The 27,030-nt window shown below is 43.9% G+C and overlaps 1 protein-coding gene across 5 annotated transcripts in view; it reads right to left on the reverse strand.

Annotated features, from left to right (window-relative positions):
* The window catches only part of ANO1 (anoctamin 1), a 135,516-nt gene that overhangs the window by 74,633 nt on the left and 33,853 nt on the right, over positions 1-27,030 (reverse strand). For all 5 annotated transcript variants that reach the window (XM_069965208.1, XM_069965206.1, XM_069965207.1 and 2 more), the window contains exon 2: positions 1,582-1,748. In XM_069965208.1, the coding sequence (XP_069821309.1) occupies positions 1,582-1,748 (167 nt within the window). The remainder of the gene's footprint in view (positions 1-1,581; positions 1,749-27,030) is intronic.

Genomic DNA, 27,030 nt, shown 5'->3' on the forward strand with positions numbered 1-27,030 from the left:
TTTGTTCACTAATCGTTCAGTGTAATGCTACGTTTACACGGAGCGATAATTCGCCCACTCAATCGTTTAAAGTTTTTGAAGCAACGATTTGGTTTTTATAACGAGATAAATTGTTAGAAAAATCGTTAAGCCCATGTCACGCATAGGATGAATCTGTGAAAGACTGTTTACACGAAGCGATCTGTGAATTTTTAGAGAACGACCAACGACGATTTGAGAACGTGTTGAAAGATCACGATGAACGATTTCTCATTTGATCGTTCGCTGTGTTTACACGAGCCGATTATCGTTCAAATTGCGAACGATAATTGTTCCGTGTAAAAGCACCATAATTCCACATCGTTCATTCATTTGCCAGGATCAGATGGAGCAAACGATCGTAACTATCGACCGTCGTTCTGAGTAATATGGTAAACGATTTCACATTAACGATAAACAATCTCGTTTGCCATTGTTTATTGTTAGTCGTTAATCGGTTAAAATCACTTTGTGTAATAGGACCCTTACTTTACTGGATGAGTCTAGGTGTAGGCATCATAAAACCACATGATCTGTCCCTATGGTGAGCATGTTGGTTAACTCCACTAAGGAAGCCCAGGCATGGCATGTAATACGGTCACTCAGTAACACAAAAACAGGACATTTTATAGGATCCCTATAACCTTTTCTATCTATTAACCCAGTCTACATCTAAGACAATATTACTAATAATCAGGATTAGGACTTAATATCGCCCCCTATTGACCTTGTACAAAAATCATCTACTGTCCTATCGCCAGAGCAAACTTTTTGGCAGTGGAAAGGACAACTGCTGGGCGCACGATAACCAGATTATTATATTCCGCAAGCAAGAGACAATCTATTTCTGGGGGGGAAGGGAGTCTACACAGGAGGGATCAGAAAAATATTATTAACCCTTCCAGCAACAAACTGCACGGATCTGCGGCACCTTTAAGTTCTGCAGTCATGTGCTATGTGTATGGAGATCTAATTGGAGTAAATCCTTACACCTCTTACACCTCCAATAAGGGATCTGCACTACGGCCATGTGTATGAACTTGAATATAGGAAAAAAAAAAACCTGGATTAGGTAGGTGCAGCAGAGCTGAGATTGTTGGAGCTTACACGATGTGTGTCCGCTATATCCCAGCCTTTGGCATGATGGGAGTTGTAGTTTTTCAACAGATGGAGAACACAGCTCTAGGCTATACTGCTGTAGGTTGATATACCTTCCCATCAATTATAAAGCATAGCAGAACACGTATTTCTATATTTTAAAAAAAATGTTAAATTTATTTGTGCAAAAAATTTTTTGTGCAAAATTGGAGCTTGTAAAAAAAAAAAAAAAAAATTGCACAAAATCATAAAAAAATTTGGCCACTTGAAATAATACCTCCCCCATATAGTATACAATATTACTCTGAAACTCTGATCTGCTACATTTACATACAATATAACCGTACGTTACTCTCCCAACTTTGGCGTACAAATCAAAGAGCGAAAGGGTTAAAAGAATTTCCCTAAGGGGCGTCAGATAGCGGTCTGGTAAGACGGTGACATATGTTATGTAAAGACGCTTACCAAGGTGTCCGGCTGGATGTAGCCGATGTCTTCGATGGCTTTGATGTTGATGATGTGGATGCCTTTCTCTTCGTCCGAGGTGACATGGTACTTCTCATTCTCCTTCATTGTGTCATGTAAACTTTCTTCAGCCGGAACCTTGAAGCCTCCACATGCGACGCGCTGGGCTGCAAGACACAAGAGCGCACCATCTGAGTGAGGCAGTGATGTGAGCCCGGCTCTCCCACGCCTCTAGCTAAACCTGCTCTCCCAAGCTCAGCCTCTCTCTCCTCTTCTTCCTCGCTCTGCCCAGAAGCTTGTGTCAAGTGGAGTCCCCCTGGGAAATTCATTGTCAGAGTGAATTACTCAGCTCGGGGATAATTAAATCACACATTTGTTTACTAAGGGGACGCCCTCCTTCCCTAAGAAGTTATTCTAGTGGGTGGAAAACTTTGCGATCGGGACACCTTGTGGTGTCAGGTGATGATCGGAATCCAGACGGAATACACCAGGCTGTAGGGGATTGAGTGAAATTCTTATATATCACGGGCGGAATTATCATGGATTTCACCCCTGGCATATTAAGGCAATGGATAAACGTGGAACATTATGGAATATTATGCAGCCATAATATTCGCAATTTACTGCCGTAAAACTTTATTATAGTTGCAATGTGGTGAAATAGCTGAGAAGGATTTGCATTAAAGGGGAAGTCCGGAGGAAAAAAAAAAATCAACGGGTGTCAGAAAGTTATACAAATTTGTAAACTATATCTGTTTAAAAATCTGCGGTCTTACAGTACTTATCAGCTGCTGTATGTCCTGCAGGAAGTGGTATATTCTTCCCAGTCTGACACAGTGCTCTCTGCTGCCTCCTCTGTCCAGAGCAGGAGAAAATGCCCATAGAAAACCTCTCCTGCTCTGGACAGAGGTGGCAGCAGAGAGCACTGTCTCAGACTGGAGAGAATACACCACTCCCTGCAGGACATACAGCAGCTGCTAAGTATCGGAAGACTTGACATTTTTAAACAGAAGTCATTTACAAATCTGTAGAACTTTCTGACACCAGTTGGTCGGAAAACTGTTTTGAAGTACCACTTTAAGGTTAAAGGAAACAAGTACCACTCTTCTCCTCAGTTTGGGTGTGGGGTTTGCAGCTCAGTTCCATTGAAGTGAATGGAGCTGAATTGTAATACCACACACAACTTGAGGTCAGGTGTGGTGCTGTTTTTGCAAGAGAGTAGCTACACTTCCTCTAATCCTGGATAACCCCTTTAATCCTCAGTAAAAACCGGAAACGGAAATAGACAGATTAGATTTACAGTGGAAGTCTTTTTCCATATGCAAATACCCGAAAGAGCGGTAGTCGTAGTCAGAAGGTTAGGGCTACTGGTCTCAACACTGGTCATAAAAACCAAGAAGGATATGAAGAAAAGTGAGGTCAATCAACCAGTTGCCCCAAAAATTATAAAAGAATGACCACCAGATAAAGGGGACGGCAAGGTCCCTGAAACCCATTGCCTTTGTCTAATAGAGGACTCATCACTCTGGAAAGCTTCGGGGTTCATTCTCTTGTGATTTGTTGGGCAACTGGATGATTCACCATACTCCTAGGGAATAGCGCTAATGATATCCACTGTGTACTTATCAGCTGCTGTATGTTCTACAGGAAGTGGTGTATTCTTTTCAGCCTCACATAGTGCCACCTCTGTCCATGTCAGGAACTGTCCAGAGCAGGAAAGGTTTTCTATAGGGATTTGCTACTGCTCTGGACAGTTCCTGACATGGACGGAGGTGGCAGCAGAGAGCACTGTGTGAGGCTGAAAAGAATACACCACTTCCTGCAGGACATATAGCAGCTGATAAGTACTGGAAGACTTGAGATTTTTAAATAGAAGTAAATTACAAATTTATATAACTTTCTGAAACCAATTGATCTGAAAGAAAAAGATTTTTTGCTGGAGTACCCCTTTAAATTCAATGTATACTGCGGTCTGGGGTGTCCCTTGTGTGTTGTATCATTTAAGAATCTCCTGAGTACAGACCAAAGGAAATGCTGTAGAGCCCCATTGCTATTAAAGGGTTAATGGTACATTTATGCAGTTCACATCCTCTTCTGAGTCCCAGGATACTTGGGGAATTTTAGGCATAAATAATGCTGTAGCTAAAGCTTCAAAGTTATAGGATGAGTGAAAAAAAAACCTACAAAACGGCAGCAAAACAAGTATAAAAATAGCAAAGAAGCTAAAATGTCCATGAATGAGATGATGAAAGCTGCAAGAAGGAAAGAGTTGTATAGTATAGTGATGTGATGTGGGACTCTCCTGCTACAGGGAGACTACTACTCATAGCAGGGTGTAATGGGAGTTGTAGTTTTGTAATGGTCACATCTACTATTTCATGACAGCTAACAGTGTTCTTACATCATGAATGACACCATTATGACAAAGGAACAACTATGGCTGACCTGTCCTATCCATGTATTACATAAACAGGCATGAATGCATGTAATACAATATCTCTCCACTAGTGGCCACTATACGGAAATCTATAGTTTCTAAAGTAGATGGTGATCATGGTGATCAGATGATCGATAAATGGTTTTTAAAATCTACTGATTTAGAAAGTTATATACATTTGTCATTTACTTCTATTTAAAAATCTGCAGTCTTCCAGTACTTATCAGCTGCTGTACATCCTGCAGGAAGTGGTGTATTCTCTCCAGTCTGACACAGTGCTCTCTGCTTCCACCTCTGTCCATGTCAGGAACTGTCTAGAGCAGAAGCAAATCTCTCATAGAAAACCTCAACTGCCCTGGACAGTTTCTCACATGGACAGAGGTAGCAGCAGAGAGCACTGTGTCAGACTGGAAAGAATACAACACTTCCTGCAGGACATACAGCAGCTGATAAGTACTAGAAGAATGGAGATTTTTTTTAATAGAAGTAAATTACAAATATCTGGCACTTTCTGGCACCAGTTGATTTGAAATATATATATTTTTTTTATTGTGAACTACCCCTTTAAATGTTTTCTATTAAATTTGTATGCCCTGTATACACTTTAAATGCACTAAAAATACAAAAGTACTGGAAGACTTGAGTAAATTACCAATCTGTATAACTTTCTACCACCGGTTCCCCAGAGTACTCCTTTAACTAGAAAACCTTGTAGGAAGAGCTAATGGGGGGGATATGACATTTTTATAAGTACTCTATAATCTTTTTAATAATTTTGACACATCTGTTCATGTACTTTACTTTGAAATTTGATCACAATTATATCATTCTCATAAAAGTTAGGAGAGACCCTTTTAGTAAGGGAGAAGCTGCAGGCGGCTGAGCTGTTCTCTTCCAGCGGCCACTAGTGGATACATTGGGTATTACATGCGATCCTATTACAATGCTGAGATTTCCATGGTGGGATTTGCCCTCTGCAGGGGCAATTCCAAGCAGGGTACTTCTATTTATCATGTTCATAGACCCCAATAGAGCATATTTGTCCCAATAGAAACAGGTATATATCCTTTAGATGACCCCTTTGGAAGAGTAGTCTCTCTAGCATTTAATTGGGGTCTAAACAAAACTTTAAAAAAAAAATATTTTTTTTGCATGACATTGCCTATTTAACCTAAATATCCTTATGCTCAGTTCTATCTAAAATTAGCAAGAAGAGAAAGTTTTCCAAAAGTCTTCAGTATTTGATGGAATAATTGGTGCACATCGAGCTATTTTTGCGCCCTAATGTTTCCCTTCGGACCTTCCTCCAAATTATCCAGCTGCCTTAGGTCTCCATTCAAGGATATTAAGGCTACATCTATCTTCCGGCACACCATATAGACGTGTCTAAAGATAACACGGGCAGGCGGCTACGCGGTTGGACCATGGGACTCGACAGTGGGTCTGCAATATTTCTAGTCTCTCTCCATTACTTACTTCCTATATAGGTAACATTTTCTTCTTTGTCATCTTTGCTGCCTTCAACGACCTCCAACTCTTTTTAACAGTCTGTACTGCCCAGCTTACCTATGTGGATACTGTCTTGGTCCTACACTGGACCACCAGGGACCATAGAGAATTATAGGTAAAACAGTACGCAGGATTGGACCAAGGACATAAAAGACAGGTTTCTCCAGTGGAGGTTCACAGGTACAGGATAGTCAGGGAACAAACAGGTGCTGATCGGCACTGGGTCACGATATCGCTCCAAGGATTATGCATTGTAGTTACAAATAAGGGCCCTATTAGGCTATGTTCACACTATGTAAAAGTACGGCCGTTGTTGCCATCGGCCATTATGCAGAGTGGAACATTGCCTTATCTGCTATGGGATCCCGGCCGGAGCGTATACGCATAGTGCGCATATACGCTCCAGCCGGGATCCCATGCGGACCCGCAAATAACTGACATGTCAGTTTTCTGCGGCCGCAATTCAGTGAATTGCGGCTGCAGAAAGACCTGTCAGTTCACACAATGAAGCGAATGGCTCCGGCCGCTTGCTTCATTGTGCGCTGTGTCAAGTTCTGATGCAGGCGTGCGCATCAGAACACTGCGGCCGGAAAGATCATCTGGGATGATCTGGGCAGAGACGGAACACGGAACGGCCGGTCTCTTTACGTAGTGTGAACGTAGCCTTTCACGGGACGATTATAATGCAAATTATCGTTATATTGTTTGAATTTAAACGATAATCGTTTCATGTGACTGCAGGCAACAAGAAATTGTTCATTGTTTGGTGCTGACACCAATCTCATTGTAAATCGTTCGCTTATTATTCTGGTTAATTCATTTGCTGGGATCAGATGGAGTGAACAATCATAACTAACGACCATCGTTCTGGGTAATATGGTCAACGATTTCAGGTCAACGATAAACGATCGCGCTTGTAATCGTTAATTGTTAGAAATCTGCTTTGTCTAATAGGACCCTAAGACAGGTTCGGAACAATGCATTTCATCAGGTCCATATACAAACAAAGGCTAGAGAATATTTATAATAAAACCCTCGAATTGTGTTGTCCAAATAAAACCTTTCTTATGTGTAACTACGACTTACATCATCCTTGGAGCGATGTTGTGACCCAGTGCTGATCAGCACATGATTGTTTCCCAGCTATCCTGTATGTGTGCACCTCTACTTGTGAAACTTTTTTTTTTTTACTGCTTCACTGGTCAACCCAGTTCCGTGGAAAGGCGACAGGCGGGGATCTATTAAGACCGATGTCTCGTGATTTTCTTTATGGGAATCTGTCACTAGGTTTATGCCACCTTAAATGAGGGCAGCATAAACTAGTGACAGAAATGATGAACAGATCGGTGTATTACTTCCATCATTCTGTTCAGCCTTTCTCCTAATATGCAGGAGAATAGGATTATTGCCACACCCCTCCCCCCACCCTCCAGCTGCTGATTGACAGTTGACTATCTATACGCAGCATGTTTAGATAACTGGGAATCATCAGATTTTGGGCAGAGTTTTCTGCTTCTCATGAATATCCAGGACTACTGAGCTCATGCACATAACAGAGAGGACTACTTATTGTCCATGTTATTCAGGAGGATATCTCTGGATCAGCTGCACAGAACAATGTAAGTAATACATCATTCTGTTCAGCTTCTCTGTCACTAGTTTATGCTACTCTGGGATAGGACGCCATAAATTTACTGACAGAGTCTATTAAAGTAATATCCCACCAGCACACAGACACAATGGATTTATGTAGAGGTGCCCCCTTCTACATTAATCCTGCATGTTGGTCCTTACTGAAGTATAAGCCAGCTCAAGCTTTAAGCTACAATAAATGACTGGTGTATATTGTACTAAATTCAGCACAGGAGTACAGTGTACCCTTTACACCTTGCCATCTCCCTCCCATGCAACTTTTTGCTGTGTTTGAACTTAGGGGCGCACCTATGCTACAATGCATCGAAACTATCATCATTTTTGAAGTGCTATGCTATCCATCTGTATGAGATCTTTAAATTCATTAACTGAAAATGATTTGAACTGTTCTTAAGTCCTGGCCACTAGGTGTCTCACTTCTCTGCAATCTGCTGTCCAATGCCTGTTGTTAGGGGAATTCTGTCTTTAGTTAAAACTTGATCAGGACAAATTACAGGAAGTAGGGGCTGTGTTTAGTACGTGTTCTGTTAAAGAGAGAGGGGGGAGGGGGAGTCTGAGAAAACATGGGCTTTGTATCTGCAAGCTGAAGGGGGTCCTAACTGATGGACGACCCCTTTATTTACTCAGAACCCAATAAGTAAATTGGAAATTCATCTTAAAAACTAGAAAATCCACTTGTGTTATTATACATGTTATATATAGCTAATGTACACATACACTGCCCACCACTATCAACAACGTGTATGAGATTAGAGAACAATGTCACCGAGCAGGTGTGACTCATAAACTGAGACAATGTGATTGACTGCCAGAAACCAAACCAAAGGGGGTGACACCACCTCTCAGCGGACAGGTTGGTTTTACTAAATATTTATATTTCCCCCCAAAATAACAGTTCTGGTCCATTTATTTTTGTAATACTCTGTATCTGCATCATGTCAAACCTCTGTTATTCCTCGGGGTAAAGTATGCACAACTGGACGTTACCACTACCCTTGTCGATTGGGTGCGTGCCTGCACACTTCGATTACTTGCCTAGGGTGGCAGTGGTAGTATACAGTCACAGTATGGTGGTAATATCTAGTCATGATATGATGGTGTTATATATTCACTATATCATAGTATTATCCAGTCACTGTATGGTGGTGTTATCCAGTCACTGTATGGTGGTGTTATCCTGTCACTGTATGGTGGTGTTATCCAGTCACTGTATGGTGGTGTTATCCAGTCACTGTATGGTGGTGTTATCCAGGCACTGTATGGTGGTATTATCCAGTCACAGTATGGTGGTATTATCCAGTGACTGTATGGTGGAGTGTATAGTCACTGTATGGTGGTGTTATCCAGTCACTGTATGGTGGTGTTATCCAGTCACTGTATGGTGGTGTTATCCAGTCACTGTATGGTGGTGTTATCCAGTCACTGTATGGTGGTGTTATCCAGTCACAGTATGGCGGTGTTATCCAGTCACTGTATGGTGGTGTTATCCAGTCACTGTATGGTGGTGTATATAGTCACTGTATGGTGGTGTTATCCAGTCACTGTATGGTGGTTTTATCCAGTCACTGTATGGTGGTGTTATCCAGGCACTGTATGGTGATATTATCCAGTGACTGTATGGTGGTGTGTATAGTCACTGTATGGTGGTGTTATCCAGTCACTGTATAGTGGTGTTATCAAGTCACTGTATGGTGGTGTTATCCAGTCACTGTATGGTGGTGTTATCCAGTCTCAGTATGGCGGTGTTATCCAGTGACTGTATGGTGGTGTTATCCAGTGACTGTATGGTGGTGTTATCCAGTCACTGTATGGTGGTGTTATCCAGTCACTGTATGGTGGTGTTATCCAGTCACTGTATGGGGGTGTTATCCAGTCACTGTATGGCGGTGTTATCCAGGCACTCTATGGTGGTGTTATCCAGTCACTGTATGGTGGTATTATCCAGTCACTGTATGGTGGTGTTATATAGTCACTGTATGGTGGTGTTATCCAGTCACTGTATGGTGGTGTTATCCAGGCACTGTACGGTGATGTTATCCAGTCACTGTATGGTGGTATTATCCAGTCACTGTATGGTGGTGTTATCCAGTCACTGTATGGTGGTGTTATCCAGGCACTGTACGGTGATGTTATCCAGTCACTGTATGGTGGTGTTATCCAGTCACTGTATGGTGGTATTATCCAGTCACTGTATGGTGGTGTTATCCAGTCACTGTATGATGGTGTTATCCAGTCACTGTATGGTACTGTTATCCAGGCACTGTACGGTGATGTTATCCAGTCACTGTATGGTGGTGTTATCCAGTCACTGTATGGTGGTATTATCCAGTCACTGTATGGTGGTGTTATCCAGTCACTGTATGGTGGTGTTATCCAGTCACTGTATGGTGGTGTTATCCAGTCACTGTATTGTGGTGTTATCTAGTCACTGTATGGTGGTGTTATCCAGTCACTGTATGGTGGTGCTATCCAGTCACTGTATGGTGGTGTTATCCAGTCACTGTATGGTGGTGTTATCCAGTCACTGTATGGTGGTGTTTTCCAGTCACTGTATGGTGGTGTTATTTAGGCACTGTATGGTGGTATTATCCAGTCACTGTATGGTGTTGTTATTCAGTCACTGTATGGTGGTGTTATCCAGTCACTCTATGGTGGTGTTATCCAGTCACTCTATGGTAGTGTATATAGTCACTGTATGGTGGTGTTATCCAGTCACTGTATGGTGGTGTATACAGTCACTGTATGGTGGTGCTATCCAGTCACTGTATGGTGGTGTGTATAGTCACTGTATGGTGGTGTTATCCAGTGACTGTATGGTTGTATTATCCAGTCACTGTACGGCGGTGTTATTCAGTCACTGTATGGTGGTATTATCCTGCCACTGTATAGTGGTGTTATCCAGTCACTGTATGGTGGTATTATCCAGTGACTGTATGGTGGTGTTATCCAGTCACTGTATGGTAGTGTATATAGTCACTGTGTGGTGGTGTTATCCAGTCACTGTATGGTGGTATTATCCAGTCACTGTATGGTGGTGTTATCCAGGCACTGTATGGTGGTATTATCCAGTCACAGTATGGTGGTATTATCCAGTGATTGTATGGTGGTGTGTATAGTCATTGTATGGTGGTGTTATCCAGTCACTGTATGGTGGTGTTATCCAGTCACTGTATGGTGTTGTGTATAGTCACTGTATGGTGGTGTTATCCAGGCACTGTATGGTGGTGTTATCCAGTCACAGCATGGCGGTATTATCGATTGACTGTATGGTGGTGTTATCCAGTCACTGTATGGTGCTGTTATCCAGTCACTGTATGGTGGTGTTATCCAGTCACAGTATGGTGGTATTATCCAGTCACTGTATGGTGGTGTTATCCAGTCACTGTATGGTGGTGTTATCCAGTCACTGTATGGTGGTGTTATCCTGTCACTGTATGGTGGTGTTATCCAGTCACTGTATGGTGGTGTTATCCAGTCACTGTATGGTGGTGTTATCCAGTCACTGTATGGTGGTGTTATCCAGGCACTGTATGGTGGTATTATCCAGTCACAGTATGGTGGTATTATCCAGTGACTGTATGGTGGAGTGTATAGTCACTGTATGGTGGTGTTATCCAGTCACTGTATGGTGGTGTTATCCAGTCACTGTATGGTGGTGTTATCCAGTCACTGTATGGTGGTGTTATCCAGTCACTGTATGGTGGTGTTATCCAGTCACAGTATGGCGGTGTTATCCAGTCACTGTATGGTGGTGTTATCCAGTCACTGTATGGTGGTGTATATAGTCACTGTATGGTGGTGTTATCCAGTCACTGTATGGTGGTTTTATCCAGTCACTGTATGGTGGTGTTATCCAGGCACTGTATGGTGATATTATCCAGTGACTGTATGGTGGTGTGTATAGTCACTGTATGGTGGTGTTATCCAGTCACTGTATAGTGGTGTTATCAAGTCACTGTATGGTGGTGTTATCCAGTCACTGTATGGTGGTGTTATCCAGTCTCAGTATGGCGGTGTTATCCAGTGACTGTATGGTGGTGTTATCCAGTGACTGTATGGTGGTGTTATCCAGTCACTGTATGGTGGTGTTATCCAGTCACTGTATGGTGGTGTTATCCAGTCACTGTATGGGGGTGTTATCCAGTCACTGTATGGCGGTGTTATCCAGGCACTCTATGGTGGTGTTATCCAGTCACTGTATGGTGGTATTATCCAGTCACTGTATGGTGGTGTTATATAGTCACTGTATGGTGGTGTTATCCAGTCACTGTATGGTGGTGTTATCCAGGCACTGTACGGTGATGTTATCCAGTCACTGTATGGTGGTATTATCCAGTCACTGTATGGTGGTGTTATCCAGTCACTGTATGGTGGTGTTATCCAGGCACTGTACGGTGATGTTATCCAGTCACTGTATGGTGGTGTTATCCAGTCACTGTATGGTGGTATTATCCAGTCACTGTATGGTGGTGTTATCCAGTCACTGTATGATGGTGTTATCCAGTCACTGTATGGTACTGTTATCCAGGCACTGTACGGTGATGTTATCCAGTCACTGTATGGTGGTGTTATCCAGTCACTGTATGGTGGTATTATCCAGTCACTGTATGGTGGTGTTATCCAGTCACTGTATGGTGGTGTTATCCAGTCACTGTATGGTGGTGTTATCCAGTCACTGTATTGTGGTGTTATCTAGTCACTGTATGGTGGTGTTATCCAGTCACTGTATGGTGGTGCTATCCAGTCACTGTATGGTGGTGTTATCCAGTCACTGTATGGTGGTGTTATCCAGTCACTGTATGGTGGTGTTTTCCAGTCACTGTATGGTGGTGTTATTTAGGCACTGTATGGTGGTATTATCCAGTCACTGTATGGTGTTGTTATTCAGTCACTGTATGGTGGTGTTATCCAGTCACTCTATGGTGGTGTTATCCAGTCACTCTATGGTAGTGTATATAGTCACTGTATGGTGGTGTTATCCAGTCACTGTATGGTGGTGTATACAGTCACTGTATGGTGGTGCTATCCAGTCACTGTATGGTGGTGTGTATAGTCACTGTATGGTGGTGTTATCCAGTGACTGTATGGTTGTATTATCCAGTCACTGTACGGCGGTGTTATTCAGTCACTGTATGGTGGTATTATCCTGCCACTGTATAGTGGTGTTATCCAGTCACTGTATGGTGGTATTATCCAGTGACTGTATGGTGGTGTTATCCAGTCACTGTATGGTAGTGTATATAGTCACTGTGTGGTGGTGTTATCCAGTCACTGTATGGTGGTATTATCCAGTCACTGTATGGTGGTGTTATCCAGGCACTGTATGGTGGTATTATCCAGTCACAGTATGGTGGTATTATCCAGTGATTGTATGGTGGTGTGTATAGTCATTGTATGGTGGTGTTATCCAGTCACTGTATGGTGGTGTTATCCAGTCACTGTATGGTGTTGTGTATAGTCACTGTATGGTGGTGTTATCCAGGCACTGTATGGTGGTGTTATCCAGTCACAGCATGGCGGTATTATCGATTGACTGTATGGTGGTGTTATCCAGTCACTGTATGGTGCTGTTATCCAGTCACTGTATGGTGGTGTTATCCAGTCACAGTATGGTGGTATTATCCAGTGACTGTATGGTGGTGTTATCCAGTCACTGTATGGTGGTGTTATCCAGTCACTGTATGGTGGTGTTATCCAGTCACTGTATGGTGGTGTTATCCAGTCACAGTATGGTGTTATTATCCAGTGACTGTATGGTGGTGTTATCCAGTCACTGTATGGTGGTGTTATCCAGTCACTGTATGGTGGTGTTATCCAGTCACTGTATGGTGGTGTTATCCAGTCACAGTATGGTGGTATTATCCAGTGACTGTATGGTGGTGTTATCCAGTCACTGTATGGTGGTGTTATCCAGTCACTGTATGGTGGTGTTATCCAGTCACTGTATGGTGGTGTTATCCAGTCACAGTATGGTGTTATTATCCAGTGACTGTATGGTGGTGTTATCCAGTCACTGTATGGTGGTGTTATCCAGTCACTGTATGGTGGTGTTATCCAGTGATTGTATGGTGGTGTGTATAGTCACTGTATGGTGATGTTATCCAGTGACAATATGGTGGTATTATCCAGGCACTGTATGGTAAGGCGAATGCTCCTAGATGTCAGAGCATCCGAGAGTTCTTTACCAGCTGGGGTGCCGCAGGTTTGAAAGCACCGCTCTAAGACTTGACATCACAGTAGGATAGCGAGGGTGGACTCTCTCGGTGCACTCAGTCGTGTATTTTTAAGGCTGCATACCATGCCATCCTGAGACAATCTGCATGTCTCCGCTTTGGCAGAGAGCATTTCAGACATTTTGATCATCTGACGTTTCCGGTAATGTGAGCGCCGAGTGTATTTGTGTTAGTATGTATGCGGTGTCCTTTATGTCTCTGGCAGAATGACCGAAGTGCTACCTAACATGAGTTTACACAGTCCACGATGGAAGCCAAGAATCCAGCGGTAATGAATACTGTTCTGATCATTTCTATGGAATCTCCAGTCTTGGATTGCAGTTATGTAAGTCTATAATGAATCCTCGGCCATACACATATGGTGCTGGGAGCCTGAGTGCTCAGTACTTCCTATGTGTGGTGAGCTCCCACAATGCTACGGCGGAGGGAGGGACGCTCACTTGCCAGATGGCTTATCGCTCCATGTAAACGTAGCATTAGGGTGGGTTCATACTGAGGAATTCTCGCAGATAATGTCCGCGGAATTACGCAGTATGTCCGTGCGCACGGCCGCGCGCCTTTCCACCGGCTCCATAGACACCATTCTATGGGCCGGGGTATTCCGCTATCCGCCGAAAGAAGTGACATGTCACTTCTTTCGGTGGATAGCGGAATACGCCGGCCCATAGAATGATGTCTATGGAGCCGGCGGAAAGGCGCGCGGACATACTGCGGAATTCCACAGACATTATCCGAGAGAATTCCTCAGTATGAACCCACCCTTACATAGAAAGTGGGCTTAATATCATCATTAATCAGCTATCCAGGGGATGAGTGTCAGGTGTGTGCAGCCCTATAGTCATTGAATGTTGCAACAACTTCAGACTAATGGTCCTTTTATGGTGGTTTTACACGGAACAATTTATTCGATTTATCGAATTTGCGCGATAACGATCAAATTCAAACTATAATCGTACGTGTAAACGCAGCGAACGATCAAGCATCGAGCGAGAAATCGTTCATTTTGATCTTTCAACATGTTCTCAAATCGTCGCTGATCATTCGCAAAAAATTCGCAGACCGTTCCGTGTAAACATTCTTTCAATCGTTAATCGTGCGATCGGGCGAATTATCGCTCCGTGTAAAACCACCATTACACGGAGCGAAAATTCGCCCAATCGAACGATTAACGTTTTCGAAGTAACGATGTGTTTTTTTATAACGATCAGCGTTTAGACGGACCGATATATCGTTAGAAAAATCGTTATTGCGATCATTTTAAGATCGCTTAAGCCCAACTCCCACATAAGCGATCTGCGAATTTTCAGTGAACGACCAACGTTGAATTGAGAACTTGTTGAAAGATCAAAATGAACGATCTTTCGCTCATCGCTTGATCGTTCGCTGTGTTTACATGAGCCGATTATCGCTCTAATGCGATTGCTATTGTGAAAATTCGAATGATAATCGCTCCGTGTAAAAGGACCATTAGCGGTTTTTAACGATTAATCATAAAGAATGGCAAACAAGATCGTTTGTCGTTAACCTGGAATCGCTCACCATATTACACGGAACAACAGTCATGAGTTGTGATTGTTACTACGATTGTTTAAGAACCTATTTTGATGCTGATGAACAAGCGAGGTTAGGTCAGGGCTCGCTGACACCCACTGCTATTACAGGCACCTTTAGTGAGCAGGTAAGAGCAGGTGGGCCGCGGGCAGTAGCGGATTATAATAGGTCCATTTTGGGCCATGCTAGTGCGGCCATAGTTACGGTGGGGTGGGGGCCCAGGCTTGTTAAACAGTAAAGTAAAGTTAATCCGCCCCTGGCCGCGGGGGAGCTAAGGGTGGGGCTCCCTGAATGATGTTTAGAACGTCCAGGTAGTCCATAGGAGAGTGGCGGTCATCTGTCGTCGCTCCTATTACACGGAACAGCCACGGCAATCGATTAATCGTTAGCTGTGTTTACTCAAGCAGATAATCGCTCAAATGCGACCGGTATTGGGAAAATTTAAACGATAATCGCTTAGTATAAAAGACTTGGAACCATATTTCATGAAATGAAAAGGGGTCCCAGCAATTGCACCCCTCGTAATCATATATTTATCACCTCTCCCACAGCCCAAAAGGCAAAAAGCCGAGGAGCGTTTATAAAAGTTAATATATTTGGCATAAATACATTGGAATTTTTTGACCATGTCCACCACTTTGGACGTGGTCAAAAAGTTGACGGGGCTTTATTGTAAAGAGGGTGGGGGTACAGTGGCCAGACACATTTACAATAATTAATGTCAGGGGCGGATTAACTTTACCCTAGGCCCCAAGCTTTTCACCAGGCCTGGGCCCCCCCAACTCTACTGTAACTATGGCCTATGCTCATTGTACAGGATAGATAATGTCATGTGAGGACACTGAAAAAAAAAAAAAAAAAAATGCGTTTTGATCAGTTTTTTATAATGGAAGTCAATGTAAAAACGGATCAAAATGGATGCACACAAATGCATCTGTTTTTTCATGTGTTTTGATGGATAAAAAAAAAACGGACAGAAAAAATGCTGTGTGAACCCAGCCTTACAGTGTCCATTTACTTTTAAAGAACAATAAGGTTATAAGGAGAATATCACAGATATGAAAGCAGACAAAACTGAAAGTTATCAAGAATTGCGATTTAATAAGAAAAAAAACGTAATATTATCGGTTGGAGCACTGAAACTTATTAGATTATACTTGTATAATAACTAAGCACGTTGGAGGAGTGAATTTCTGTCACACATAGCAACCGATCGCAGCGCACATAGCAACCAGTCACAGCACACATAGTAACAAATCAAATGCTGTGATTGGTTGAAAGCTATGTTGCTATGGGCAACAAATGATGATGAAACATAGATGGACATTCGCCCTGTGATAAAAAAAAACAATAGCTAGTGCCCATAGCAACCAATGAGCTTTAATTTTTGAAAGGGCCTCTGGTTGCTATGGGCAACGTCACCCCCACATATAGTAATCTCTAGAACACAACAATCACTGAGCTCAGGGAGATCAGCAAAAAAAGTCAATGGAGTATTTCTATTGACACATTGCCCCCTAAAAAATTTGAATACGCAAAAAAAGGGTTCATGGGACCTCAGTTCTGAGCCACAAAACACAGGAAAATCACTGTCAGAACTTCTGACAGGGCGCTATAACATGCCAGGAGTATGTTTTCTACCGCTAAGCATGTCATTGACACATTAGACAGCCTCCAGTCCGTAAGATGACAGTCAGGACTTCACCTGTCATGGGCCCGGAGTTCACGCCCATCTTACTTGTTCTACAAGTCACGCAGTGAAGCAGGTGCAGCCCGATAAAACAATGCCTGAAGAAATCCCTTCTATCTGAATACCCTAGCCTGACATCTGGGAAGAAAGGACGTTGTGAAGCCGGAGACGCCTTTATTATATAACTGTGTTAATGACTGCTTTTGATTTTGATCAGATTGGCGTGGTACGGCGCCATGTATGTAGAGGTGATGACTCATCGACATTGGTATTATCAGATGTACACCTGCTTAAAGGGGACTTCCACCTCTATATTGCTTTTCAACAGGATGGACAAAACAGTTAAGGCCCTATTGCACAAAGCCATTATCGGCCGTACTTGGACGATTATCGGCCATTGATGTCGGCTGGTCGTTATCTGTCGTTGTCTTTCAATATGTTAGCATGTTAGATAGCAATGATCAGCTGCTGTTGGTCCGTCCAATAGCACAGCTCCCCGTGCCCCCCCCCCCCCCGCACTTGCCCGTTTACTGTTAGCGCGTGTAATAGCGCTGGCAGTGAGCAGGGAACAATGACCAAGCAAGCGCTGACCTGACAGGTCTCCCGGGGATTGCCCCGTGTAATAGGGGAGTTAAGGCGGGGAGTTAAGGCGGTCATACACCTTCAATAACTGATGGTCGAGCAATTGTCTGACCGTCAGTTATGTCTGGCGCCCGATGCCCGACCTTCCCACACACAGGAACGCTAGGCACTTTGTTCTCAATGAGGAGGGGTTTGCTGCAGCAACAGTGCTCTCGCTGCGGCTTATCTCTTTGTGAACACCGGGGTTCTCCACCACCATCATTTATCGGTGGTTGTTTGGGATGGCCCCATACAGCTTAGATTGATGTGTTTGGCTGTCTCAATGGGGAGGGGTAAGCTGCAACGAGAGTGAACTCACTGTGGCTTATCTCTCTGTGAACAAAGGGGTTCACCATCATTGGTTGTTTGGGACAGCCCCATACACCTTAGCTTGATGGGAGTCTAAGGTGTATGAGCACCTTTAGTGGTGAACCCCTGGGATCTGAGCCTTCCACCACAAAGGTCTTCAGGATCAGAAACACATGGCCTCTTTCTTCGCTCTACAAGTTATGTATGGTATTGCATCTCAGCCCTATTAACTGCAGTGGAGCTGAGCTGCAATTCCAGACATAACATGGGACAGGTGTGGCGCTGTTTTTTTGGAAATAGAGGTTAGTACCCCTATTTCTGATGATCCCATTGCCTTTAATACAATCTGTATGGGTTTCCCTGTTTTTTTCAACAACAGGATTGGCATTATAGACCCTGCTATTCGTGAAATCGCAGATACTACAAAGGCCGGCTTGTTCCCACACTTAGAATTTAGCTTTTTACATAGAAATTCATACACGATATATCATACCAAGGTAAACATGTCCGGACGGATTGGAAATGTCATTAGGAATTTAACAGTAATCAAATATTTCTAAGAAAAAAGGGTGAGGGTACGGTTACACACTGTAGTGCAAGTCAATAAAACAACGCCTAAGTATGGTTCCCAGGGATGACAAAAGCGAGAGCTGTCACTTTTATTTTAGGCCCCATTGCTGCCACCAATGGCCCTGCACCAGTTACATATTGCTAGCACTGCTAAATGCAGATATTGACTGAGCCTCCCCTGATGTCTATATAATACATGTTAGCATTAGACTAGATATGAAACTAGGGGAAGCTGTCTGTGTCACTAGTGCTGCTGCCTCCCCTGATATGTATATAAAACATGCTAGTATTAGAATAGACATTTCACTGGGGAAAGCTTTCTGTGTCACTAGTGCTGCTGCCTCCCCTGATATTTATATAATAAATGTTAGTATTAGAATAGATATTACACTTTTGGAAGCTGTCTATGTCAGTAGTGCTGCAGCCTGGCACAGTGTAGCTGAGTGAGACATAACTGACAGTTTTCTCTACTTGCTCTGATACACTGTGTTGTGGCTGCAATGCTACTGACACAGACAGCTTCCCCCAGTGTAATGCCTATTCCAATACTAACATGTATTATATAGGCATCAGGGGAGGCTGCAGCTACTGACACAGACAGCTTCCCCAAGTGTAATGTCTATTCTAATGGTAACATGTATTATATAGACATCAGGGGAGGCTGCAGCACTACTGACACAGACAGCTTCCCCCAGTGTAATGCCTATTCCAATACTAACATGTATTATATAGAGATCAGGGGAGGCTGCAGTGATTGACACAGACAGCTTCTCCAAGTGTTATGTCTATTCTAATGGTAGCATGTATTATATAGACATCAGGGGAGGCCGCAGCACTAGTGACACAGACAGCTTCTCCAAGTGTAATGCCTATTCTAATGGTAGCATGTATTATATAGACACCAGAGGAGGCTGCAGCACTACTGACACAGACAGCTTCCCCAAGTGTAATGTCTATTCTAATGGTAACATGTATTATATAGACATCAGGGGAGGCTGCAGCACTACTGACACGGACAGCTTCCCCCAGTGTAATGCCTATTCCAATACTAACATGTATTATATAGAGATCAGGGGAGGCTGCAGTGATTGACACAGACAGCTTCTCCAAGTGTTATGTCTATTCTAATGGTAGCATGTATTATATAGACATCAGGGGAGGCCGCAGCACTAGTGACACAGACAGCTTCTCCAAGTGTAATGCCTATTCTAATGGTAGCATGTATTATATAGACACTAGAGGAGGCTGCAGCACTACTAACACAGACAGCTTCCCCAAGTGTAATCTATTTTAATACTAACAAGTATTATATAGACATTGGGGGGGGGGGGCTCAGTATCTACATGCAGCAGCGCTAACAGTTTAACTGTAGTTCGAAGCATGGCCACTGATGTCAGCAGGGAGACCGTATCACCCCTTACAGCTACCACTCAATTTAAAAATTGAAAAAAAAAAACAAAAAAAAACAAAAAAACGACATTTTCGTTAATTATTAAAGTTATTTACAGTAAATTTATTTTAAAAGTGTAACTTTATTTTAAAAAAATACTTTTTTTTTTAATTGGAATATCTCTTTAAGCATCTGATTGTCTGATGACTTGTTTACCTTTCTTTTGCACTACTTCATCATTTTCTCAGTTATACTTAACTAAATAGCTTAGTCCTGATATTTCTAAGAAGAGTGAGGGTACGGTTACTTTAGTGCAAGTCAATAAAACAACGCCTTAGTACAATGCTTCCCAGGGATGACAAAAGCGAGATCTGTCATGATGGAGTCGTAGGCGATAAACTGTCATGGGTTCTTTCATAACAAAGGAGAGAGGAATTGGCGGCAATCGCCCACATTTTGTTTGCTGGGTACCTACTTTTGCATAGGGAGACACTGAGGTTTGCCTGTGGTCACCGTCATCGGAAATCTATCTATCAATCTATCTATCTCTATATATATATATATATATATATATATATATATATATATATATATATATATATATGTACAGTATATTGAAATCTTAAATTACAAGTAAAATGCAACTACACTTTTTAAAAAATTGTAAAAATTGGTAATACAAGCCCACCTGTGTCCTCATACTGGTACTGTACTAGGTAAAAATCCCTCTCATTTTAACCCATTGCTACCTAATCAACTCTACCAATGATTGGACTCCATCCGGCTCTCCTATTGTGCCTGTCAGCATTACCGCTGCTTCTTGCTGACCCCTGAATTAACTCCTTCAGCAATAGCTGCTCCTGCCAACTTTACAGGTACCAGCACCCCCAGGTTTGCAGCCACCTGGGGAGTTGTGCATGGAGTTAACCGATTAACCCCTTCCTTCCTGATACAGTGTTCTTTATTGACATTCAACAAAGTGAGGATAAGAAGCTGAGGGCACTCACCGATATCGTGCAGTATTCTTTATTCCAAATGCAGTTAAAATTCAGCAGGGCACATTATCTCTGGCAGGAACGCCAAACACTTAGCAGTACAAACATGATGGCCATTTTGCATGCATGTGCACTTCATCAGATGATCTGATGAAGCGCGCATGCCCGCGAAATGGCTGCATCGTGAGCACACATCTGGATATTTGGGCTCTATGCAGAATTCTTTAATTGCCCCTTGCTCTGGCATGCATTGAACCCCTCCAACTTTACAGCATAAATCCATCTGTTCTGAGAAGAGTCTGTTAAAAGTGTAAGTGGGTGAATAAGCTAAGTGGCAATATCAGATACTGCCTATAGACACGGGTGGTGCTTTTCCAGATCATGGACACCCCCTTCAAGCAACAATCTGATTGTCATTTGCTTTTCTTTTGATCATTTTCCACTCAACCATACCGAGGATGCGTTGTGATAATCCACATGACAGACTCTGTTATCAGCTGTTCATGGCCTCCTGCAGTGAACAATGTTCTACATGGTTAGGCTGCCAAATGACCAGTCAGACTGGATCTAAACCAAACACCAGCCTAGACCACACCCTGACAGTAATCAGAGGCTTTTAATTGACAGATATCCTGGAGAAGTCTATTCTTGCTATAAATCCCCCTGCTACGCAAACTTTACTTTATTGCGGAATGATTTTATCTGTTCTTTGGTTGATTTCTTATGTATCCTGGAGGTAAAGAATTAATGTCATGGAATATGAATCACAGACAGGGTGTGGTAAATAATATCCGGAAATGTAAGCTTTTCCACAGATTCCATGTAGTGTTTGCCATTGTTATTGTGGTATCTGTGCAATGTGGATCACACTGGGATATGGCTACTGTGGGGGAACCAAGTGACGTGAGGGAAGGAGAGGTCTGAGCAGTAGTCTGTATGTGAGAGTCAGTATATAATAGTTATTTTGCAATGTCACTTTAAGAGGTTTGGTCTGGGGTCTAGTGTGAGGTTTCATCATCTAGGTATCTGGCCTAAAATTTGAATAAATTTAGAGATCTGTCCTGGGGTCTTATAATTTAGAGTTTTGGTCTGGTGTCTGATGAATTAGAATCTAGAGTCTAAATAATTTTTCCTATCTGGTATGTGGTCTGCTAACGTAGTAGTCTGGTCTGGAGTCTTATAATATAGAGGTCTGGGGTCTGATAATGTAGAGGTCTGGTATGGGGTATGAATAATTTTTGAGGTTTGTGGTCTGATGATGTAGAGGTCTGGTCTGGGGTGTGATTATGTAGCGGTCTGGTCTGGTGTCTGAATATGTAGAGGTCTGGTCTGGGGTTTAATAATGTAGAGGTCTTGTCTGGAGTCTGATAATGTAGAGGTCTGGCCTGGGGTCTGACAATGTAGAAGGGTTATTGTGTTTATGTGTACCAGAATCTGTGGACCGGTAGGATTTCTGCTTTCTTCTTTCCTATCACCTCTCATCTCTGTTCTTCTATTGCACTCTGTTCACCCAATCACAGCGCACTCTACACGCTGTAGAGGAAGTTAGTCCCTTGGGTGGGGGAGGAGCAAGAGTTCTCCGTTCAGGACGGTGTGGAGGAAGGACGCATGCTACATAGCTCTCCACAGCAGTCTTGTCCGGGCCTAGGCCCTCTGCCCGGTAGTTCAGTCTTAGGGTCCTATTCCACGGGCCGAGATCGCCCGTTAGATCTCGCCGCTAGATCGCCGCTCGTTTACTGGGCCTATTCCACGGCCCGATGATTGTTGAGCGAGGGCTGCAAGGGCATTGTTACCGATGTCCTTGCAGCATTATACATTACCTGTCCAGGCTTCTTCTCCGCGCTGTCTTCATCCCCGGGTCCCGCGCTCTCTATCTTCAGAATGGCCGGTCAGCTGACAGGCCACACTCACAAGCCGCGGCGGTCCCGGCCTTTGATTGGCTGAGCGCTCCGTCAGCTGACCGGCCATTCTGAAGATAGACAGCGCGGAGAAGAAGCCCGGAAAGGTAATGTATGCTGCTTGTCAAATCGTCGTTCGCCAGCCGCGCACCGCTATTCAACCGTAGCGAAGCGCGGTGGGGGAACGATGATTTTAGGTCTGGCCCGAAATGGACGATCAGCCGATGACGCGATCATCGGCTGATCGTTCTCTCTATTTCACCAAACGATAATCGGCCGAATCGGGCCAAATGGGGCCAATCCGGCCGATTATCGTTACTGTGGAATAGGGCCCTTAGCCTGTACCTCACATGGGTAGGACGCAAGACAGCACACTGTTACCAACCTTCTTACAACTCCCCACACAAAGCACTATGCAGTGTTAAACCTCTTAGGAGAGGACCTGCCAAAAGATAACCTCAGCCCATGCCGTGGACAAGGAGAAGTCACAGTGCAGGACAGTATCCACTATAGAGCAAAAGAGCTAGGAACTGATCCAGGTAGAGCAAAGTTGCAGTAAGCCTATTAAAGGGGTAGTGCGGTGCTAAGAAATTATACACAAACCAGCACAGTTATGCTAAGCCAATCGCGGCTGAGCAGCTGATGACGCGGCACACGTCATCAGCTGCTCAGCCCCGATTGGCTGAGCACAGTTATGCTTAGTCAATTGCGGCTGAGCACAGTTATGACGCGGCAGAGGGTGGGCCAGCATGAGGGACGGCAGGAGCGGGTCGGCCAGCTTTCCAAAGATAACATAACTGTCAGAAGTAATGCGGACGGGGGTCGACACGAATCAGGTATGTATAATGCACTACACTTCCGGGTCCACAGGCGGGGGTTGGGGAACACGGGGAAGAAGGACATTCACATACATAACATACATTACAAAGTTGTATAACTTTGTAATGTGTGTTATTTTGTGAATAATTTCTTAGCACCGCACTACCCCTTTAACTCCATCTCGCAGCGCAGGTGTCAGCAGGGAACCATCAGCATTCCGCTCAGCCCAGGTAACAGGGTCTGGGACCTATGTCACCCATTGGTACAGTTCGGCCAATGCTAGTGGGCATAAGGTGGTGTGAAGACTAAAGTAAAGGTCAATACACAGGCACAGTTGTTCTTCTTCTTCTACAAGTATTCTACTATATCCTCCAACATCCCAGCAGAGCACATTACTACATGGGTTGAGACTCTCACGGCATCCTCCTCTCTGCTACTCTACCTCAACACAAATCTACCAACACAACTATCTCCTAATCAGCACTCAGAACCAAAACCAAGGCTCAATCACTATCACTAATCACTATTATCACTTCTCGTAATAGAGCCCTAAGGTTATATAGTGTTTTTTCCTTTCTCATTGCATCCTCCCTATACAGCTATGTTACTGCTGTATTTTGCAATATTGTTCCATTGAAAAGCCACAAAAGAGCCCGCTTGTTAGTAAAGGGACAAATACATTCCAGCCTGGCCACAAAGAGGCCCCAATAGGATGTCCATTCAAGATTGATTTATGTATTTGATTCATAGCCATTTTCCCATAGAAGATAACGGTATAAATAGCAACAGATTGAAAGATTGGCTTTGCTGCACGTGGACACTTCCTGTTGTGCAAAAGGATTCTGCACACAGCAGCGGTTGTTTGGTGACACTACTAACAGCTGGGTGACGGTATAAAGAGGAGAAACGTTCTCTGACCCTTGTACATGCAGAGCAATAATTGTCCCAAAATATCATGACAGTGGACCCGGGAGATGGTCCAACGGAAGCTACATCTCCGGTCTACTATGTGGATTTATAGGTCGGTTAAGCAACACCATCCAGGCACTGAAAACCACCAATCTACTATTCTTTTTTTTTAAATTGTAAATTTTTATTGATTTTTCCAACAATATATATACATACAGTCAAACAGACTAGACAGGTCATATAAATTTCCATGGAACAATTGTAGTAGGACCGGACTTAAAAGGCACTTAACAGAGTCCAACTAGAATACCTGAGCAGAGGAGAAATAGACATTTTCTAACTGAAGCACCTGTCTCCTAGGGCTCAACTAGTACACAGATTGCTAAATGTTGCCTAGGGAAGATCCAATGCAAAAGGAACTACTTAGCAATCTAGTCTTTTACACGAACATAGGACATACAAAGACATAACATTGAAAGGGGAAGGGGGAAATAGTGGGCAAGGCAGGTAGGGGGGAGGGAGGGGAATCTAGGATATGCCGCTGGAGGATGTTGGAGGAGAGCTATAGGAGTCCCAAGGAGCCCAAATCTGGTCAAAGGCTTCCATTTTATTGTTCAAAGATGCCGTAAGACGCTCTAGGGAGCGCAGCTCCCCAATCCTTGCCCTGAAGTGCTGGATAGAGGGGGGGGAGGACTGTTTCCAGCATTTGGCAATCAGAGATTTTGCAGCCGTTAGTAGGACCAGTAATAACTTGGCCCTTTTTTTACGGAGGGTCTTAGGGAATAAATTGAGCAAACAAAGGCTTGGCTCACAGGGGATACTCATACCGAGGACCACCGACGATATAGCACAAACCTCAGTCCAGAAGGGCCGCACAAGCTCACACTCCCAGAAAATATGAAATTGGGAGCCCCGCTCTCTGGTACATCTCCAGCATAGTGGGGAGATTGAGGCATTAAGCTTATGGAGCAGCTCTGGGGTGTGGTACCAAAACATCATCACCTTGTAATGGGATTCTTTATATGTGGTACATATCGAGGAAGTGGCAGCGCGGTCCCAGATGACAGTCCAACATTCCGGGGGCAGTGTCCGTCCCAGCCAGGATTCCCACTTATCCATATATGAATGTCTCACCTGGGTGTCCCCGGCGGGCGAACCCAGTATGCGGTAGATATCGGAGATAAGACCAGAGGTCGAAGTCCCCCTTCTGACTAGTTGCTCGAAAGCAGACGGCTTAGAGACCGTAAGGGACCCCAGGCGAGACATCATGAAATGACGAAGCTGGAGATATGTGAAACTCTCTGATGATGGGAGGGCGTATTTATCCGTTAGCTTGGCATATGGAAAGAGAGTGCGAGTTAGGGGGTCAACAATGTCAGCAAATTGGAAGAGGTTCTTTGAACCCCATATTTTGACCGTTGGAGATTGGAGTCCCGGAAGAAAGTCAGGGAAAAGTAAAAAGGAGTTTAGGGGGGAGGCTGGGGAGGTCAACCCAAACCTGGCATTGCACGTAGACCATATATGGAGAGAGAACCGTATAGGGCCCAGCAGGGAAAGATGCGTGAAACTAGGGGGCGTGGTGTGCCATAAAAAGGAGTTAGGGTGATATGGAGCAAGCCATATTTTTTCTATTTCCGTCCATTTCTTGTAAGCCAAGTATCTGGACCATGCTGGGATTTGACGTAGGTGGGAGGCCCAGTAATAATGGAGGAGATTTGGGACCGCCAGACCCCCTTGGGATTTGCTACTCATCATGACCGAGCTGGGTATACGGTGTCTCCTAGAGGCCCAAATAAACTTAAATATGGCTCTTTGGAGGCTTCTAAGTTCAGAAAGGGGGATACGTACTGGAAGCGTTTCAAAATGATATAGAAGTTTAGGCAAGATAGTCATTTTCACAGCCGCCACCCTGCCGACCAAAGAAATATAGTGTGTGGTCCATTTGGACATAAGAGCCCGTACTTCCCGAAAGAGTGCGGGGAAGTTAGCAGAATATAATGTGGAATATTTGGGGGTGAGACGGACACCTAAGTATTTAATGGAGGACAGAGTCCACTTAAATTTGAAGTTGGAGCTAAGCTGGGTAACCTGAGACCCAGTCAGATTTAAGGGCATTGCCTCCGACTTAGAGGTATTAACCTTGTATCCCGATAAGCGGCCATAGTTATTTAATAACGCTTGGAGATTTGGTAAGGAAGTGAGCGGGTGAGTCAGGGTGAGGAGAACATCATCTGCAAATAACATAATTTTAAATTCTTTCCCTCTTACCGAGACCCCCTTAATGTCAGGACAGTTTCGGATCGCCGCCGCCAGGGGCTCTATGCATAAAACAAAAAGCAAGGGGGACAGAGGGCACCCCTGGCGGGTGCCATTCGAAAGAGGAAAGGTCTCAGACATCATATGGGGGAATTTAAGTGCTGCCGTGGGGCTTGAGTACAATGCTTGTATCGCTGTCAAGAAAGAGCCAGTGAAGCCAAAGCACTTCAAGGTCTCGAACATAAAGGACCACCCAAGGCGGTCAAACGCCTTTTCAGCGTCGAGGCTCAACATAAGAGCACTGTCCTCCTGCTGATTAATCACATCTATAAGGTCAATGGCTCTCCTTGTGTTATCTCCACCCTGTCTCCCCGGTACAAAGCCCACCTGGTCCGCGTTGATAAGGGAGGGCAGCCAGTAGCCTAGCCTGGTAGCCAGTATTTTAGTGAAAATTTTATAATCCGAATTCAGGAGGGCTATGGGCCTATAGTTTGCGCAGTCCATGGGGTCTTTGCCAGGTTTGGGGATAAGAGTGATGAAAGAATGAGACATGGAAGTAGGGATAGGAGAGCCCTGTAGGAAGGAATTAAAGAGTGACAGTAGTTTGGG

The sequence above is a fragment of the Dendropsophus ebraccatus genome, chromosome 4 (assembly GCF_027789765.1).
Source record: "Dendropsophus ebraccatus isolate aDenEbr1 chromosome 4, aDenEbr1.pat, whole genome shotgun sequence".
Taxonomy (NCBI): Eukaryota; Metazoa; Chordata; class Amphibia; order Anura; family Hylidae; genus Dendropsophus; species Dendropsophus ebraccatus.